The sequence below is a fragment of the Tupaia chinensis genome, unplaced genomic scaffold (genome assembly GCF_000334495.1).
Source record: "Tupaia chinensis unplaced genomic scaffold, TupChi_1.0 Scaffold000248_1, whole genome shotgun sequence".
Classification (NCBI taxonomy): Eukaryota; Metazoa; Chordata; class Mammalia; order Scandentia; family Tupaiidae; genus Tupaia; species Tupaia belangeri.
In genome coordinates this window covers 1,845,054-1,866,500 of record NW_006159726.1, presented here as the reverse complement: position 1 = coordinate 1,866,500, position 21,447 = coordinate 1,845,054, and the positions used below count along the sequence as shown (strand labels likewise).

At 40.0% G+C, this 21,447-nt stretch overlaps 1 protein-coding gene across 1 annotated transcript in view; it reads left to right on the top strand.

Moving 5' to 3' along the window:
* MAOA (monoamine oxidase A) overlaps positions 1-21,447 on the top strand; it is a 70,994-nt gene that overhangs the window by 35,048 nt on the left and 14,499 nt on the right. Inside the window, exons 4-8 of the mRNA XM_006148866.3 lie at positions 12,307-12,411; positions 13,116-13,207; positions 18,579-18,720; positions 20,190-20,339; positions 20,877-21,036. Coding sequence (XP_006148928.2) covers positions 12,307-12,411; positions 13,116-13,207; positions 18,579-18,720; positions 20,190-20,339; positions 20,877-21,036 — 649 coding nt within the window. The remainder of the gene's footprint in view (positions 1-12,306; positions 12,412-13,115; positions 13,208-18,578; positions 18,721-20,189; positions 20,340-20,876; positions 21,037-21,447) is intronic.

The following is a 21,447-nucleotide window of genomic DNA, read 5'->3' as shown; positions in this document are numbered from 1 at the left end:
TAGTGAGAAAGCAAGCCACCAGGTCCTGGACTTGAACCATGGTCGACCATGTGAAAGTCCAGTGCCTATAACCACCATGCTACTGCCAGCTCTCATGATGTATTTTTCTATGCAAAAATACATCATGATTTTTCATATGATTCAATAATACAGTGCATTCTTTTCTGTAAATAACAGTGAATATGATACTCCATAATTAAGTTTGTTTCATGTGTGAGTTTCATTTAGTCATGGAGAGATTTTGTTCAATTTTGCAGTACTATGTCTTTCAGAGATAGGAGGAAATGCTTGATTTCCTTTTTTGCATTTTATGAGTTCTTTCACATCATAGTGCAGGTAAGCTAAGGGATGTGGGGAGGGAGAACCCAGCCAGAAATGGAACAAGGCATTTGGCAAGAGCTGTTTCTTAGGAGAAATTGGCATTTGCATTAATTTTCACTTTCTTCTTGCTTTTCACATCCTCTCTAAATAAAAATAGTGACTATAAATATATATCACACATTTGTTTTTAGAGAATGGCATGATAAAGATTTATTTAAAATAACATAAGCTTTCCTGATAGTAACAGCTCAGCAAGTAGTCTTTCCTCATATTGGTTGTATTCTTTCCACAGCCATTTACTCCAGGTTTCTATGCCAACGACTGAAATCAAAGGCTTTCCAGAATGTGCGTGTGCTCTGGAATACTAAGTAAATTTTGTTGTTGTTTTTAGAGAATGGCATGATAAAGATTTATTTAAAATAACATAAGCTTTCCTGATAGTAACAGCTCAGCAAGTAGTCTTTCCTCATATTGGTTGTATTCTTTCCACAGCCATTTACTCCAGGTTTCTATGCCAACGACTGAAATCAAAGGCTTTCCAGAATGTGCGTGTGCTCTGGAATACTAAGTAAATTTTGTTGTTGCTAAGAGGGAATCTTGGTTTCAGCCAGGCAGCCATGTAGAAAGCAGAGGAGTTTTTTTTGTTGTTGTTAGAGTATCTTAATTCTTACCAGATTTAACTGAGTAAGATTAATTACTATTAGAGAATTTTTCCTTCCATTTACTTTTTTTATTTAAAAAAATCATTGTAAAATACATATAACATATTTATCATCTTCACTGTTTCAAGTGTACAATTCGGTGGCATTCAGGATTTGCACAATGTTGTGCTGCCATTACCACTGTCCATCACAGAACCCTTTTCATCTTCTTTCCATTCATTCTCAATAGGGACTGATTCACTGTAGGAGTAATTTTCTCATCATTTCTTGAGAAGTAGTCTAGAGTTACCCTCCCACCTTGAACTGCCCTTCACTTGTAATAGAAAGAAGAGAAGGGCAGATACAAAGGATTTCTCTCTTAGGCTAGGGAACTTTGCAGTCACCTCTTCCTGTGGGGCCTTGCATTTGAGTTAGTGGCCAAAATACCCTTGAGAACAGAATGAAACATTACATAAGCAACTTCCTTCAGAGAAATTGCTCTAGTCTCCATGATAACTGAACTCCTTGATGTTTTGATCTTTCAAGTCAGAATGTAGTTGTTCCTTGAAGGTTAAACTTTCTTTCCTGTTTGCTTTCCACTTTCTCCCTACTTCCCTGTCTTTTTAACCCCTACCCACACCCCAGAGCATATACCCAGTACTGCAATTCAAAGGCTCAATCACTGATCCTCAATTTTCAAACTTACAGGGTAGCCTTCTAATTGCTGAACCCTTAAAAACCCTGTAATGTTCATAGAACCTCATACCTGGTCCATTTTGAGCAATTTCTGAAAAAAGTACCATTGTCCCATGAGTACATGTTAACCGAGTCACAAGGTCTTTTCTGTCATTGCCCTGTCCTGCCTTGCAACAGGATGGATGCTGCTATGTTGCCCCTTGTCTCAGGTGTGGACTCAAACTTTTTTCATTTCTATGTCAAATTCAGTGAACTTTTCAAAAATCTAATGGACCTCAGAATTTTAGTAACAGCTATTTCTACTCTAGACCTAAGAGAATGTTGTCAGAATGTGTGTGTTTGGTTCAAGGTCCTACAGGAGTGAGAGAAAGAGACAGATACAAAAACCTAGTCAGTCGCTAATCTTTGCAAGTATATTGGGTCATTGGGAAAGTTATGACGTATGTTTCTGTTTTGCTATGCAAAAATGCGTCATGACTTTCCTGATGACCTAGCAGAACTTGAACCTGAAAAGAGACAATGCTGATGATAATGTCAAAACAGTTTTTGAACAGTCTAGGACTGTTTGCATAGCACTTCATTTTATTTTTTGCTTTGTGTTTGAGTTTCATACAACCAGAAGAAGAAAATTCTTGGTGGAATCACAGAATATTGAAGCGTTAATTATAGTTCATTATAATGGATGCTTTGATCCTGAAGGCTGTGGAACTGAGTCCTTTTCATTTGTAAGACTTTTCTCATGTTAGATTTTTCAAACAAAGGGAATGATTACTTAGTCCATTTCCTTTCATTCTCATAGCTATTCTGTAATTTGTCAGGCTCAAATGATACACAGTGAACCTCATGCTGAGGTTTAATTTCGTGTGTTTGTCAAAATACCCAGTGGCCTAGTTTCCATAGCCATATCCAGCAGATAAATATCTTTCAAAAAACACTGAGCTTTAGAGACAATGGGAGCAAATCACGCTGGTTCATACTTGCTAACCAGCAGTGGGCAATAAAAGTAGACCCCAGGGCACAGACATAGCTGTGGGTGCCGTCACTAATCCATATAATTGTTTGGGCATCCACTGATAGATTAGCCCTGAGTATCTGACTTTTCCTAATCTGACTTTTTTTAAAAATATCAAATGTTCAAATGTTGAGAAGATTGTACTGAGATTCTGATTGCTCCTGGTCCACCCTCCCTCCTGTTGCATGGCTTCAGCCTTTCTCAGCCATCATGATTGCAGAGCCATCTTGAAGTGGCTTCATAAAGTAAAAAGGCAGGGCTATCCCAGTCCCTAGGATACCCAAGGTGAAAGCACTCAGTTAATGACCTAAATAGCAAGGAACTCTACCTACACTATAATACTTTCTCACTGCACTGTCTGCTTACTAGGAGAGAAGGCCAAGGGCAGAGACTCAGTACAGAGCCCATGATATACTTGTAGATTTAGGTAACTGTGCAAGTGATTTCATTTCTCCTATTTGGCTCAGTGTTGTGAGATGATGTACCCTCTTGTCCAGAAGGATTACAAATGAAGAATGTATTCTCATATGTAGCACTTGAAGAATAAATATTATGGTTTTCACAGATCCACTTTCATCTTATGTTTTCCTGTGTTATCTTGAGCTCCTGCCAGTACCAAACAAAATATAAAGAAAGACTGCCCAGGGAAATATTTCCTGAGTATTTTCTAAGCACTGTTAATCTCAAATGTGTTTAAAAAGAGAGGATTTGATGGTCAGATATATTTTGGAAATGCTCTGTATTCTATCCCTGTGTTTTGAGTCAAGATGGCCATTAGGAAAATAGGAGTGCTATGAGGTCTTGCAATAAAAAGGCTGCTTAAGACAAACTAGGATTTCCCAGACTTCTGACCATGGAACCTGTCTTATATAGTATCCATAAAGATCAGAGTGAGACATGCTAATGTTAGAAGTACTCTGAAAGATTTAGATTCCCTGAGAGCCTGAGTCTTCCACCTTTTTCTGTTTGATTCAACACCCTACGAGTAGTAAAGTCTATAGTCAGTTTGATGGTAATGTTGATTTTCACCATTTTGGAAAACATTTGTTTGCAGAACTGATATTAAAAATCAGTGTTAAGTTAGCGTTCATTATAAGATCTTATCTGAGGTGAGAGAGAGGTTCATTGACATAGAAAGTGACTGGACTTATTCTGGGGCTTGGGAAGCTAGATGTGATACTAGATAGGCTATAAAAGCAAGAATCCCATTCCCTCCTTTACTTTTTCATTTAACAAACATTTACTGGAACCCTGCTATTCATAAGGCAGGATAGAAGATGTAAAGGTACATGGGGTATAGTCCTTCTTCTTGGGTGCATTGAGACTAGTCAAGAAAGGAAGACTCATACATAAATACATTTAATACAATGTAGAGAATGACAAGGGTCGTGGGTGATGAACAAGATGTTCTCATCCATCAGAGGAAACAGAAGTGGTTTTTAACATAGGCAGCAGCTAAGTGGGATCATAGGGACCATATTTCTCTCAAGTCAGTATTCACTCATGCCTACAGCCTCCAGGCCTAGAAGCATATCCTGATGGGCTATTCTTGGAGGATCCACTCAATGGCATTTCAGATCCAATCTTCCTGACATGTAAACTGAAGCATGAGAATGGAGGGGGGGGGAACAGGGGAATTCAAACCAAAAGTATGGAGCCATGAACTTAGTTTTGTCTCTGCTAGTAGGCACTAGCTGGGCTTAAACAAATTACAAACACACACACACACACACACACACACACACACACACCTGCATGTATATTAAAAATAAAACACATATGTTTACCTTGTAATATCTTCAAAGACATGTTAAACGTACTAAATTCACCAAAAGCTGCCCAATTGTATTATTCTATGATGTGACTCATTTATTATGACCATATACTGTTACCTAGGAGCAAAGGCAAGCAAGAGAAATCAGACATGAAAGCTGTTGGTAGTAAGTCAAGGATGTAAGGAAGAAAAGTAAAGTGACTGATTTTTTAAGGAAAAAGTTTAAGGGGCAATAAATATTGGTGAAAGGAATAGATACCCACAACTGAATGTATTATTTTCTTTAGTATTTTTGAAGTTTAATGAAGATAGATTAAAGGTACCCACAATTGAATGTATTATTATTTTTAGTATTTTTAAAGTTTAATGAAGATAGATTATAAGACTAAGTATTTTTGGCATTTTGACTTTTCTTCATTATTCAAATAATTCAACAATATGCAAAGCTAAATGAACGAGAGGAATTTTATACAAACACTATGTGATTATAATGTTCAAGCTTTAGTAACTATTAGAATTACCTAGGAATTGTTTAATAATATATATTCTCTGGAAACACACCCCTGATTTAAGAGGTCTGATGACAGGATCCCTATACCCTACATTTCAAATAAGCATCCTCTGTGAGTCTGAGGCAGCTTCTTCTTCAAATCCAGGTTTATTGCAGATATTGGGTCGTTGGAAAAGTTATAACATATTTTTTATAAAAAAAACATATTGTGACTTTTCCAATGACCCAATAGAAAGGGTTGGAGCCCAGAGAAGATTATAGGTAATTCCTTATAGGGGCCACCCTGTGCAGTGTAGGGTGTCTAGCATCATCTCCCTCTCAATTGTGATAGCCAGAAGTATCTTCAGACATTGGCAAATATTCCTGGGGAAGCAAAATCATCCTTAGTTAAGAACCATTGCTCTGCATTATTCTCCATTCTATTGGATCATCGGAAAAGTCACAATATATTTTTCTGTTTTTTTTTTTTCTATGAAAAATGTGTCATGACTTTTCCAATGACCCAATATCTACAGTAAGCCTAGATTTGAAGAAGAAGCTGCCTCAGAATCACAGAGGATGCTTATTTAAAATGGATCTGGGACCTGCAGTTAGTGTAATAGCTATATCGCTAGACTCCCTTGTAGTCAACTGTGGTTCGAGTCCCGGACCCAGCGGCTTAAACTCATGCCAGGCGCATGTGCATGTGTGCCCAAGATCCCAAGAGAAGAGTGGAGGAGAAGGGATTGCAGCGTAGCCATACCCCCTGGGGTGGTGATTCCTTGCTTTCTCTCTGTCTCTCTCTGTCTTTCTGGTGAGCGCATGTGCCCTATAGCAAAAAAAACCTCTCCAAAAAAAGAAAAGAATAATAAATAAATAAATAAATTAATTAATTAATTAATTAATTAAAAAAATGGATCTGAACTCTGGGCCCTTCATGTTCAGGGTCAGCCTGAACACACTGGACTATGCCAGTGTGCACCCGTGATCCTAGCAGGCTGGGGGATAAATCCTGCCAGTGTGGTGAGACCCTTTAAGGTGTCTCTATAGCTCTCATTCTCTCTCATGAAATAAACTTTTTAAAATGGGATGGAGGCAAGTGGAAACTTACTTATGAGTAAGGGTTTCTTCTAAGGGTGATGAAAATATCATAAAATTAGATGTGATAATGGTTGCATACTCTATGAATATGCCCAAAATAAAAAGCATTGAATTGTATATTTTGCTTATTTTTAAGTTTGTTTATTTATTCAGAGAGCCACTCTCAACAGAATCTTTATGCAAAGATCTACCTTCAGTCCCAGCTGGCCTGGATCATGGGCTCTCACATTCCCGGCATATAGGTGCATTACTGCTGTGCCACTGCCCGGTCCCCAGAATTGTATGCTTTAAGAGGATGAATAGGAGATATGTGAATGATAGGTTAATAAAGCTAATAAATAACCATTTGTTCTCACATCTTCAGTTTTTTTTTTCCCCCTAACTGCCTATTTCTCTCGAGTTTATGGCATTTGTGAAGGAGGACACATTTTTCCTAGAAAAAAAGAAAAAAAAATGCTGTTAGTTATCTTTACCTATGAGCCCCCAGAAGAACTCATATTGTTCCTGTCTTAATTCCTTTGTTTGTAATTTCTGTATAAAACTAGAGTCTCTTGGGAAAGCTGGCATAATTATTCATTCAAAACCTTTCATTCTTGACGCTATGATATTATTTCTATATACATTTACTTCCTCTCTTTTTCTGGAGGTAGAAGTACATGACTTAGGTGCCCTCCTCCCATTAGGTGGTAGTTGTGCAAGTTTTGAAACAGAGGCTGAAAATATGGTTCACCATCAGGTCATGAGCAAACACACAGGAATGCACTACTAGCCCTTGAAGTTGGGAGAGGTTGTAGATAACAATTTGGTATTCATAAACATAGAGGGAGCAGGGACATGAAAAAGGAAAAACATAACACTGTGCAAATATAACAATAACAAACTCAGATGGTGGATGAGTTCCCCAGGGAAAGGAGAACTGGATGGGCAGAGGAAATGGCAAAGACTGAGGTTGGGGCCCTGTAGGATTCAGTGGATGGAGAAGGGAGCATCCTGGGGAACTAGGTGGAAACTCGGGAGAATCAGCACAAGCTGGTGGGGTGGTATCACATGCGGAGTGGTCAGATTTAGGCTAAAAGGAGCTCACTGGTGACCTTAGAGAAACGGGTTTCTATGGACTTTCAAGGGTACAACTCAGATTATAGGAATTAAGAAGATATGAACGAAAGTGAGCCATCATTTGAGTGTGACAGTTAAGGGAGGGAATCAGAGGGAAAAAGAAAGAAGCAAAACATTCAAGGGACCCAAAATGGAAAGAAGCCTGTTGATTATAGTGTATATAGTACTAATAATATCTTTGACTGGACTGAAATGCAATGTAATCACAATGGGAAAATTCATTTGGTATGCTGTAATAATACAGTGATTAAATGTAAAAAAAAATAACCTTTTTTTTTTAAAAAAAAGAAACACTACAGAGAGGATGACAATGGAAAAGAATAGCTGTTTTCATATAGAGTACAAAGGCTTTTTCTAGGTGGAATGGAAGCTATGTATGTTTGAAGAGAGCTTGTCCACTTGCATTTAGAAAGTAGAAGAAAATGATTTTGCTAATGATTAGTACAACACAACACTCTCATCCTATTTAATAGATCTCTTTAGATTATTTCTGTATTAAAAGCATTATTATAAACTATAGAAAAGAAACTGTAAAAAGATGTCTCTTACAGGCCTTATCACAAAAAGTGGGACTAGAGGGGTCCCAAAGAATTCATATAGGCCAGATAAACCAGTCCAGAAGCTGTTCATCTTCAGATGATTTAAGACATATTTGATAGCTTCCCCAGTGACCTATGATACTCTAGTAACATTCACTTCCTTTTGCTTAACTGGAATAAAAAGTAGATAAGAGATGAAATTCTCTAACATGCCAGCCAGTAAATGCCACTTGCTTACTACAAACTTGGCTTATCTTATAGGAATAAGAATCAAGAATGATAGGGAAGCCTAAACTATCATCTCCTGGCAATAATCACCTGTTATGAACATTGACAGATTAAGGGTGTGGTTTCTCAAAAGGACTTAAGTCTTTGGGGCACAATTCCAGGGACATTTTGTTCTACTCGACATCCACAATGTCTGCCGTTCTTTGGAGATTAAAGGACACTTTGGAAAGGTAGTTAGGTTTCAGAGTATAGGTGCAAAATTAACTTTGGCCATTTTAATTTTCTTTTATTTCCAAAGAGCAGCAGTCATTTGGAAGTATTCCCAGAACTCTTGCCTCACACTCATAGATCTTAAAGGCATGTATTGCTGAGAAACAGAATTAGGATTGAGAAACTGCTGAAATTTGTGAGAAAAATATAGAATCACATTGAGAAGACTGAGCAGGGTCTCCGCTTTCAGGCAATTCTTACTCAGCCTAGAGATATCTCTAGGTTCTCCTACAACACTACTTTAGGGTTCACACACACAAAAGTAGTCTTGAGTCATCTAGTTTGGAAGTAGGCTAGAAGCACTTCAGGCACTTGTGAGAAAGAAGGAAATGGTGTATAGATGCCAGTTTGTCAGATATGAGGATACGTCAGGAAGTTCATGGAAGAATGAAATTATAAGCTTAAGCCAGCTCTGTGTCCTGGTATGTTAAGAGCAACCACATCCCACATGGCTGAATGCAAGGTCTGAATCCCAGCCCCAGTGACTTGACTAACACACTGGGCATGTGTGCATGTGTGATCCCAAATACCAACAGGGTGGAGAAATGGAGGAGAAGGGATTACAACCTGATCACACCTATTTGGGGGGTTACTTTCACCCTCCCCCTCTCTCTGTGTCTTTCTCTGGCAAGTGCACATGCCCACTGGGCGGTGGAGGGGGGGGAGGGATACAAGTTTATTTTGATGCAAAACTTTTGCAATCCCTGCATAGGTTTTTCATAATACACATTTTTCGTGAACCTTTTGAAGACCCACGTACCTGCATTTCTTTAGCAGGTATACATTTTGGGGGGGAATGAGGACAGAGGTCAGAAACTGGTAAGGATGAAACTAATTTATGAAATCCTTTATCCACTTGATGCCTTTGTCAATAGAATAAAAGTTTATGTTACAGTGGGACTTTATGATCTTTTACAATATTTCATGGCTCTCATTCCTAATTTTCCTTTCTCCCTGAATGATTCATTTCTGCCACCTCTTTTTATCAAAGCTCAGATCACAGGGTCTTTAGGACCTTGTGTTAAATCATAGTCAAGTTGGCAGCATTCTGTGAAGAACTTCATTAAGAATGTGGAACATATTGGGACCAGCAGTTGGTGTAATGACTATGTCGCTGGACTCCCATATAGTTAGTTGACTGCTGTTTGAGTCCCAGACCTGGTAGCTTAAACTCATGCTGGGTGCATATGTGTCTGTGCCCAAGATCCCGAGAGGAGAATGGAGGAGAAGGGACTGCGGCATCGCCATCCTCCCTGGGGGTGATTTTTCACTTTCTGTCTCTCTGTCTCTCTCTGTCTGTCTGGCAAGTGCTGCATGCACCCTATAGCAAAAACCTTTCTAAAAAAAAAAAAAAGAACGTGGAATATATTTTTTTGAGTTTTATTTGTAATACTGTTCTTCATGTACCCAGATAATTGAGACTATTTAATATTTTTAAATTTTTTAAAAAACAAAATCAGTTTTGTATGAGACTATTCCTTGAGTATAAATGTGCTTTATAGAGGAAAATGTAGATTTCTTCAGATTTCAAAGAAGGCAAGAATTATGAAAAGACCCAGTGGTTCCAAAGGCTACTCTTGGCTATTACTTCACCCTGGCCTCTGTCCTCTTTGTAGCTATTTTTATGTTCTTTGTAAAATGTCTCTGCTCGTTTTTCTCAGAACCCAAACTAGCATTTTCCAAAGTTGGCCATGTCTCCTTAGCAGTCATCTTATACTCCTGGAGCTTGTTCATCTCTATTTTTATTCCTTAGCAACAGAAAAGATGTGTGTGGAAGATTTATATGTTTCACATTTCAAAATTCTCTTTTCTTTTAGTTGGGATGTTTACAATGTCTTTTGAACAAACTTATCTCCACATTCCATCAACTATACAGGAGGCAGGAAAGCGTGTTTTATGAGCAAAGACTTTGGGAACAAGCAATTTCTGTTCTTCTGTTTACTAGCTACTGTCACTGGGCTTTAGTTTCCTCATTTATAAACTAGAAATATTAATAGTACTTGCCTCCATGGGGTTGCAGTGAGCATTACGGAAGCTAATGCATATGAAGCACTTCAGTCAGTGGGAGATGTGGAGACATTCCTTAATAAATGTTAATAATGATGGTGATGATAATAAAGGATTTGAAATTTCAAAAAGTTGTATTGCAGCATTCCAACATAACTTTTTCAGGGAGGAAATCAGATTACACAATCTTCTGAGGTTATTTGAATTTGCTATGTGAAAAGGAAAAGTACTTGTTTGTCACTTAATGGCTGCCCTACATTTTTACTCAATTGGAGAATGTGTGTGCATGTGCAAGCCTGTGCTGTTATGTCGTGTCCCTGCTTTGAAAGGCAGCAGTTCTTAATATTGAACAGTATACACAGTAAGATTTTTGCAAATGTTTATTCCATTACAAAATCTAATTCTCATACAAAATTTGACTAGTAGAAAAGATTTTGACCTTATGAAGATGTACAAGACATTGGGCCAGCCAGGCAGGTTGCATGGTGGCTAAGGCGGCTGTATGCCATATGGCTGATTGTGTGATTTGAGTCCTGGACCCAGGACTTACTCAAAAAACATGCTGGGCATGTGTATGTGCGTGCTCAAAATCTTAAGAGGATAATGGAAGAGGGGACAGGATTGTGTCATGGCCATCCTCCCAGGGAGTGATTTCTCACTTTCTTTTTCTTTTTCTCTGTCTCTCTGTCTCTGGTGAGCACATGGATCTTATAGCAATTTAAGAAAAAAAAAGATTGATAAGGCATTTACTTATTTTTTAAGAGTGTATTTCCTATATAAGTGAGAAACAGACATAGATGATCTAGCACCCCCCACAGGGTTTTGATACTCAGTACACCCCCAGCTTTATCTAGTTTAGATCATGGGCACACCTGTTCCTGATGTGCTTAGAAAGGTCTCCAGATGCAAACCTGGAACCTTCCCATGTGAGTCTGCGTCTCAGAGAATTGTGTTTTACTACTATGTCACCATCTAGCCCCTACAAGATATTTATTTTTACTTTTGTATTTTTTTTTTTTTTTGCCAGAGGTCAGATACACTCATGACAGGGGGGAGGGAGGGGGAGAGAGAAAGAGAGAGAGTGAGCAAGCGAGCTCCCCAGTAGGGCATGGTTGTACCATGGGCCCACAGAACCAACATGATACTGGAGTACCATATTTGAGAATGAGCAGAGAGCAGGGGAGCTCTAGCAAGTTATGGGCAGGAACCATAGTCATAGTCTTTGTAGCACAACATTTGCTCAGTACACTGCCACAGGGAAGGAGAAACTGCAGTTCATTTTTGTCTATGCATGAGTGACTCACCTCACGGTCAAAGTCTTCTGCGAGTGTGTGCTTGGACAAGCACAGATCATAAGCTCATAGTTGAGTTAAACTAAGAGAAGTAAGGGGTGGGGGTAGGGTGGGGGGAGAGTAAGGATCTAACCTATCACTCCTGTAGTGACCTGGTACCTGAGACAGTCCTCCCTACACAGCTGTCCATGGGATAGTAGGGATAGTTTCCTCAAAAAAGAAAAAAAAAAAAACATACTTCTGGGAAAGGGGAATAGATGATGGGTAGCTAAAAATGACAAATCCCCATCATTCTACATTGCTAATATTCTTATTATTTACATCAAACATAGTCCTGTAGTCTAGCCAGTCTTTATTTAGCCTGTGTAGAACTTAATATAATCTGAGACATTCTGCTTTACTATTCCTGTCCTATATGTGGTCTAAAGACAGACCTCCATGTCATTATTCTGGTCTTATCTGAGTGGGAACAGCATTCCAGAGAGATTAGATAGAAATTTAGGAACTGAGTATATTATATGGATGAGCTATGTTTCTTTATTTGTTCCAATAAGTAGAAATAAATTCAAAGCTATTGTTTCCTGTAAATTAAAGACAGCTAACAGCACCAAGGACATTTTGCTACTCTTATTAAAATTGGGACCTGTATAGGTAAAACATACTTACTTTTCATCAAAGGGAAGGCTTCTGACAGAGTAGAGGATCCTGTTACTTTGAAAATAACTGCCTTAGACTGATTGGACTTTTCTGTTATTAGAATGTCATCTTAATTTAATGGATTACCCTTTTCAATTGATTTCTTTTGCTTTTATGTTTCAGGGGAAAACTTATCCATTCCGAGGTGCCTTTCCTCCCGTTTGGAATCCAGTTGCCTATCTGGATTACAACAATCTATGGCGAACTATGGATAATATGGGGAAGGAGGTAAAATGTTTGTTCAGCTTACACATGACCCATTGCTGGAATAACAGTGGCAACTGTTTCAAGATCTTTGTACAGTACAGGGAAGATTGCTTCTGACATTGATGCATGTTATTTCCAGTGTACTCAACAACTCTGCAAAGTTCTGTATTTCCACTTGACAAATGGGGAAAATGAGTGCTGGGGAATATGTAATCTCCCCAGAAGCACAGAGCAGAGGAACTAGGATTCAAACCTACTCTCTAATACTAATGTCTGTGTACCTTCAACTCTATGCTATTGAGCATTTATATGATATATGGCATGTTTACCAGATATCTTTACTAACTTTTTCTTATCCATCCATAATGCCATGTTAATAGTAAAGGAGAGAAGAATTTACTGTGTGTTAATTTAGCCTCAGGCTCTGTAACATCATTCCCAAACATGAATTGGGGATGTAAAATGGGTTTTAGCTTTCAATCATCATCATCATAATTACATAAAAAATGTTATCCATGCATTTGTATGTACTTATTATCATTATTATTGTTTGGGCAACAACATTAAGGCATAGACTATCAATAGCTCTTCCCATCTCCACATACAATTCCATGCCAATCATACATTCCAACACAGACACCAAAAAACCAATTTTCAGAGGCTCTCAGGAGGACCTTTCCAAGGGGGAGTGGTGGCAGTTACCATCACACCTTCTTTCTCTGCAGATTCCAGCTGATGCACCTTGGACGGCTCCACATGCTGATGAATGGGACAAGATGACCATGAAAGATCTCATCGATAAAATCTGCTGGACAAAGTAGATTTTTTTTATGTTTTCTTCCAGTCCTTTCTCTCCTGTCTTGAGCTTTAGTGCTTTTCTTAATAACTTAGAGGGAAAGTATTAAGAGGAAACCTAATCATCTTTCAGTCAGTAGCAACTTTGAGGGCACTTTAGAACTTCAGAGCAGGTTTAACAGAAAATGAATCTAAAAATTTAGGTAAGTGAATGAAGTAGAACTTCTTTTAATGAAAGGATTGTGTAATCTGTCATAAAACCAGTAATTGTAGAATAATTATAAATGTAGAATAATAAGAAACTGGAGGGAATCTAGTCTGTACTAATGAAAAATAGGAACTGTATTAGGGGTCTTCAAAAACTTCATGAAAAACATATTATGAGAATATATATATGGAATTACATTTTTTGCCTAAAAATAAACTCATAATTTAATTCTATTTTTCCACAAATTTTTTGAAGTTTCCACATATAATGTTTTAAGGTAAAATCTCTTAGTTACAGTTACAGATATTAGTTACAGTTCATAAATATTTATTATATATGTATTTATTACATATTAATTAAATACATAAGCACTGTAATAATATAGTGTTGATGTATGTATTAGTATGCATTCATTTTGGGCCTGCTCTATAAAGGCACTATGCCAGGCACCAAAGTAATGATGGTGAACTTGTTAGAAATGGCCCCTATCCTCGTGGAGTTTATATTCTTCAAGTAGACAGGACTGTCATTGAACACAGAATGGCAGGGAACTATCTGTACAAGGGGGAACCTTATGTGACCTGAGGGTAAAAGGATGTACTGCTTGATTAAACAACCTGTAATGAAACTAAAGAAGTAGTGTATCAGCCAAAAATAAGCCACAGAGGTAGGGGAGAGACAGGATAATATAGACAGAATGTTATGGGGGAAGAATCTTCCAGAAATGAGCTACAAGAGCTGAGGAGACAGAGAGAAATGTAGATATTATGTGTGTGTGGTGGGGGAGGGGTTGATGGTATGTTCCAGAAATGACCACAGGGCTGAGAGGAGACAGGAAGACTGATTCTGTGGGGGTGAACAGTGGTAGGTGAAGGAAAGCATAGGTTATGTGATAGCTTGGTATCTTTCAGGGATGAGCCATATGATCTGGGGGAGAGACAGGAAGGGTAGATGGGATGTTGTTGGGGGATGATAATATCCAGAAATGAATCACAGGAGCAGGGAGAAGATAGGAAAAATTAGATCATGTGGCGGGTAATATCTTCCAGGAAAGATCCACTGGGGTGTTTGTAGAGGGTGGGCTGGGAGGAATATGGTCTCATACAGCATTGACCCATAGGGGTAGGGGTGATAGTGAGGCTAGTATATAAGGATGGCATCTTCCAGGAATGAGCCATGGGGGCAGAGAGGAGACAGGGTAGAATCGATGTTGTAACAAGGATGTGATCATCCAGGAATGAGTCACAGGGATGGGGGAAGACAGGAAGGGAAAATAGTGTGGCAAGGTGGTATCTACCAGGAATAAGCACCAGGGTAAAGGGAGATTCAGGAAAGGTGAATGACTTGGGTGGGATGGTATATTCCAGGGACGATTCACAGGGGTGGAGGGAAATAGGTGGCGTGGACAGGCAGGTTAGAGTCCTTCAGGAATAGCCATAGAGGTTCAGTAGAGACAGAAAAGGTAGATAAAATGGGAATTATTATCTTCCATGAATGAGCCACAGGATCAAGTTGGGAGACAGGAAGGGTGGTGCATAGTGTGGGAAGATGGTGTCTTCCAGGAATGACCCACAGTGACAGGGAGACAGGGGAGGGTGGATGTGGTACATTTGGGGGGTGAGGGTGGGAATGGTATATTTCAGGAATGACCCACAGGTACTGGGAGGAAACAGGGAAAGTAGAGTGATGTGAAGAAGGATTAGTACCTTCTAGGAGTGACCCACAGTGGCTAGTAGGAGACAGGGAAGTTTGGATGTTGGAGGTGGGGGTGGATGAGGAAGATATCATCCAGGATTAACACATAGGGATAGTGGAGACACAAGAAGCAGTGTATATAGGAATTAACCACAGGGACATGGGAGACCTAGAAGATTGAGATTATGGAGAGGGATATGTCACCCTGGGTTGATCCAACAGGTATAAGGCAGAAACAGAAGTGATAGTATGGCAGGATGGTATCTAATAAGTATGAGCTCCAAGTTCACAGAAAATACAGGAAGGGTGGATGGCTGAGAAAATGTTAAGTTTCAGGTATGAGCCACAGGGGCTGTGGGAATATGGGAGAGAAGATGCTGTCATTTAGGAATGATTCATGGGGGCAGTGGGGAGACTAGGAGCTGGGAGAGTGAAGCAAAGTGATATTCTCCATGACTGAGACAGTGGGGCATTGGGAAAGACAGTATGGGCAGTATGGTGGTCAGTATTTGTATAAAAGAGCAACAGGTCCAGGTTGGGAGACTGGAAGTGTCCATAGTGTAGGGAGATGGTTTCTTCCAGGAATGACCCACAGTGTCAAGGGGAGACAGGAGAGCATGGATGATGTGTATAGGATAGGAGGTAGGGAATGATATCCTCCATTAATGGCTTATAATCAACAGGAGGAGACAGGGAAGGTTGTGGGATATGGGTTATATCTTCCAGGAATGAGCCATAGGGCAGAAGAGACAGAGGAGGGTGAATTTTATGTGTATGTGTGTGTCAGGAGGTGTAGCTGGAAGATAGTATCATCCAGAATTGACCCACAGGGCAGGGCCTGACAGAAGGTGAATATATGTATGTGGGGCAGGGGAGCAAAACATGGTACCATCCAGAACTGACCATAGTGATGGGAGTAGGCAGGACACAAGAATCATGTAACAAGATGGTATCTTCCAAGAATGAACCACTGGGACTGGGAGGAGACAGAAGAGAATGGATATTGTTTGTGCGTGTAGATGGTATAATTTATCATTGATTCATATGGGTAGATGGGAGATAGAAAAGGAGGGTGATGCAGGGAGATGGTATCATTCAGGAATTATACACAATGCCAGAGGGAAAGAAGGGAGGTTGGGTCTTGTGGGGAGGAATGGTATCATCCTGGAATGACCTAGAAGATCTGAGGGGAAACAGAATATTGGTTGATATGGAGGGTGTAATCTTCTGAGAATGTTCCACAGAGGACAAGAAGCCATAAGGGGACCAGCAGTTAGTGTAATGGCTATTTCACTGGACTCCATTGCAGTCAATCATGGTTTGAGTCCCTGACCCGGTGGCTTAAACTCACGCCGGGTGCATGTGCATGCATGCCCAAGATCCCAAGAGGAGAATGGAGGAGAAGGGATTGTGGTGTGGCCATGCCCCCTGAGGGGTGATTTCTCGCTTTCTGTCCCTCTGTCTCTCTGGTGAGCACATGTGCCCTATAACAAAAAACAAACAAACAAACAAACAAAAACCAACAACAACAACAAAAAAGCCATAGGGAAGACTGGATAGTTTGGGAGATGGTGTGTTCCAGGAATAACCCACTGGGTAAGGGGAGATGGGGGAGGGTGGATAATGTGTGTGTGGAGGGAGGAATATGGTATCAACCAGGATTTACCCATAATAATAGGGGCCAGACAGGAACAGAGAATACTACTGTGGAATGACATCTTCCAAGAATAAGTTTTCTCCCCACAAGGATAGGGGGAAATAAAGGAGAGTGGTTATTGTGTAGCTTTGTATTCTTTATGAATGAACAACAGGAACAGGATGGGTGTACAAAGTGGGATAATGGCATCTTCCAGGAATGTTCCAAAGTGGCAGGGGAGACAGAGGATGATATATATGTTGGAGTGGAGGAGGGTTAATATATCCTTCAAAACTGACCTACAGGACAATAGAGAGTGAATATTGAGTGAGTGTGGTGGGGTAGGGGAGTTAGGGAATATGGTGTCATCCAGGATTGATCTCTCATGATGAGGGATATAGGAAGAGCAATTAGTGTCCTAGCATGGAATGCACCTTCTAGGAATGAATCACACAGGCAGGGGGGAGACAGAGGAGGGTAGTCCTGTTTTTAGAGGGTATAGCAGATGGTTTAATCTAGGAGTGATCTGTAAAGGTGAAGAGAAGGAAGGTTGGTTCATTTGGAGGTTTGGTATCTCCCAGGAATGACCCACAGAGGTCATGAGGAGACAGAGAAGCTTGGGTAGTATGTGTGGGGATGGTATCTTCCAGAATTGACCCCTATGGCAGGGGGAGACAAAAGAAGGTAAAAGGCAGGGAATAAAAACATGGTATCATCCCAGATTGACCCATAATCCTGGAGGGAGACATGAAGCAAGTATAATGGGACAAGTTTATACCTTCTAGAAATGAGTCATGGGAGTACTGGGAAGACAGTGGAAATGAGACTGTTTTTGGATGGAGATTATGTCATTCATGAGGAAACTCATAGTATGGGGAGATGGTATTTTCTAGGAATGACCCAGTGACTGTGGAGAGACAGGGAAGGTTGGGACTTTGCAAGTAATGGTAATTTCTTGGAATGCTCACATGAAGCATAGATAGTGGGGGTAGAATGTTATCTTCCAGGAGTGACCCGATAGGAAATGTACATGGTATGACGGGGATTGTTCCTCCCAGGAATAACCAACAGAGGTTGGGGGGAGACAGAGGAGAGTGGGTGATGTGTGTCAGGGGGGAAGGTAGTGATATGTTCTAGTCACTGAGAATTGGGCTAAGTTTATGTGAAAGTCCAAATGTGGGAAGGAACTTGGCATGTCTTAGTACCTGATAGGATAGTGTGCCTGGACCTTAGATGACAAGAGCAGATGGTGTAGGAAGTTGGAGACCTGACAGAGGCTGATGGTGCAAGATTACCTGGCTGTATTCACGATTTGATCTTTCTTCCATTGAAAGTCACAAAAGGCTTTTCAACTGAAGAATTTTTTAAGTTTTGTGCTTTCAAAGAGTTCATTGGCTAGAGTGTGGAGAAGGATGCAAGTGGGAATGGATTGCTATAGGGTGCGTGCGCTTGCCAGACAAACAGAGACATAGAGACAGAAAGCGAGAAATCACCCCCCAGGGGGAATGGCCACGCCACAATCCCTTCTCCTCCATTCTCCTCTCAGGATCTTGGGCATGCACGCACACGTGCCCGGCGTGAGTTTAAGCCACTGGGTCCGGGACGCGAACTGCGGTCGACTACGTGGGAGTCCAGTGACATAGCCATTACACTAACTGCTGGTCCCTAACCCATAATTTCTTCAAAGCAGGAGAAAACTTTATTTTCTCCAAGAGTTAAAAAATGCATTTATTCACTTTTTTTTTTCAGTTTCAATAGAAATAATTTCTAGCCATACTAAACTGTGTTTTAACATGAGGTCTTCGGACTCATGTATGTATTGGCACCTGACTGCCATTCTTGTTCTGCAAACAGGACTGCTAGACGGTTTGCCACTCTCTTTGTGAATATCAATGTGACCTCCGAGCCCCACGAGGTATCCGCCCTGTGGTTCTTGTGGTATGTGAAGCAGTGCGGGGGCACCACTCGGATATTCTCAGTCACCAATGGGGGACAGGTATGGTGTGTCTATTTTGAAACTGTAGTTTTGTGATTTTGCCCTCACCCCGAATATCATAATCACTTTAGTATTTCGAAATGTGTAATCAGCAGCATGAAATGATGTCAAAAAACTTCTGAGCCAAAATTCATTTCCTGTTTTTATTCTTAAAAGTAAGTTCACAGCTAAAGACTGTTTCATTTTGAATTGATTAGGTTTTGGTAATTAAGCTTCTTCCTTTTGTAGGTCAGAAAAAGTCAGGCTATTCATGTAGGAAAAGCTAAATAACTAAAATAAATAAATGTTCAGAAAAATTCTAGTACTTGTAAAATTGAGTACTTAAACATTCATCTCTGTTCCCAACGTAAGGCTTTTGTCCCATCTGTTACTCAGAGTTACTCTTTTATGTTAACTGTTAAAGAATCAACGTGACCATTCTTCCAGTTCACACAAGTGATTTAGGGCCACTCTTTCAAGAGTAAATTCTACATTTTGAATTTAGCATTCTTGCTGCCCACATGCATTTTTCCCAGCTCACATACCACTTCTGTTCATTAGACACACAACAAACAAGTGGCAAAGCCCGAATCCCATTTCTCTGCATTATCCAGACTCTGAGGTTGCTTGTTTCAAAGCTTTCCCTTATCTAAAGAGAACGGGTATCTTTTTTTCTAGGAATGGTGTACCTGGATGGGATGAGGATTGTGGCATGACCACACCCCATTGAGGATTGCTTTCTCTCTCTCTGGGGAATGCTCATGTTTTCTGGCAATTATTTTTTTTTAAATTTCATTATGGCCTTAACCTTTTAAAACTAAACTGGAGCCATTTCCATGCTTAGCCTAGAAGATGGCAGTAGACAGTACACTCCATGTTTTACAGAGCTTCTCAACAGAACTGTTTGACAATGTGTAAAGGAACGAGGAGGTGCTTAGCTTTCACCCTTATGCCTCCACTTTGAAACTTCCAAACAGTTTTGCAAAAAGTTACTCAATATCTGAAACTCAGATCCTTAGAACATTATTTGGTGATGACTGGTAGAGTTTGGCTCTCTCCAAGATCACCCTGAGCCCATTCTCTTAAAATTATGTTGTCTACAGTATAACACTGTCTACATTTTTCCCTGCCTAGACAGCTCAAGCCCAATACTACGAGAAGCCAAGATGACTTAGAAACTACACCCTCTGGGACAAGCTACCCAGGGTTTCCATTTATGCACTGTATTCTTGAGCATTTGAAGTCCACAGACTTGTTGATATTCCCATTTGATCAAAGCAGCACTGGTATTCATTGGTGGAAGCTGGGTAGGGAATGATACCTGTGTCTTGGCAGACTCTGCCTGTATCTTAATAAATTTTTCCAACAGTTAAGTGTGCAGAGGGTGGAGGTCTATCCCGTTACTTTCTGGAGGTATTCTAATCAGTAGCAAATATGATTTTTGGGGGGCTTTTATAATGTTTCTGTTTTCTGCCTACCTCCTCCTGTAGGAACGGAAGTTTGTAGGCGGATCTGGTCAAGTGAGTGAGCGGATAATGAACCTCCTGGGGGACAGAGTGAAGCTGCGGCAACCTGTCACCTCTGTTGACCAGACAGGTGACAAGATCATTGTAGAGACGTTGAATCATGAATTATATGAGGTAACTTAGCTCACATAAAAGGAACATATAGTAAATAGATCTTATGTCTCCTATGGCTTCTAACCAGATATAATCTAAGCAATGACATAGTTAGTATTGGCATGTTTCTGCCTTGGTCTTCCAAATTATCAGCCTTGGCTGTTTTGTTGCTTCACAGTTGCCTCATTTTGTTTATTACTACTCAATGCCATTCAAAATGATAAAAATGATGATGTTTTGAGTTGGTCCTATGGTCTAGTGATTAAGGGACTCAGATCCCACATGGCACGCTGTGGTTTGAATCTCAGCAAGGAAGCTTGAGAAACATATACTCATGTGTCCAGAATCTCAACAGGATGGAGAGATGGAGGAGAAGGGATTGGGGCATGACTATGCCACACTGAGGGGTGCTTTCTCACTGTTCCTTCCCTTCCCTTTCTGTCTTTATGTCTCTCTGTTGAGTGCACATGTCCTCTGGCAAAATTTAGAGTTACCTTGTATTCCCTCTGTAAAGCCTGCAGGTTGTTTGAGATGGTATTATGTGTATGTGTATTTTAGTGCAGATATGTCATTATTGCCATCCCTCCAACTTTGACGGCCAAGATTCATTTTAGACCTGCACTTCCACCTGAGAGAAACCAGCTAATTCAGCGTCTTCCAATGGGGGCTATCATCAAATGTATGATGTATTACAAGGAGGCCTTCTGGAAAAAGAAGGGTAGGCTGCTCTTATTTATGTTTAAATTGTATTAAATGAAAGAACTACACTCTTTTTGGAATATTAAACAGAAGGCAGTGACTAAACAGAAAAAAGTAAGTATTTTCAAATAGGTAGAGAAAGGACCAGAAATCATCTGCTAACCTCCTCATAGCCCCTGGCAACACAAAGGATTCCCAAGAGCACTTGGTGGTAATGAGAGGGAAGGAAGAGATCATGTCATTTGTGAGGCCACCACTGCCCTAGCTCCTGGCATTTGTCCTGCCCTTTACGCTGGGTCTTCAGAAAGTTTCCAGAAAACATGTATTATGAAAAAAACTATGCCATGAATTTCAAAGTTTTTATTTGTACCAAAATAAACTCTTACTTTAATTCCATTTTCCCACAATCTTTTCAAAGTTCCCTCATGAG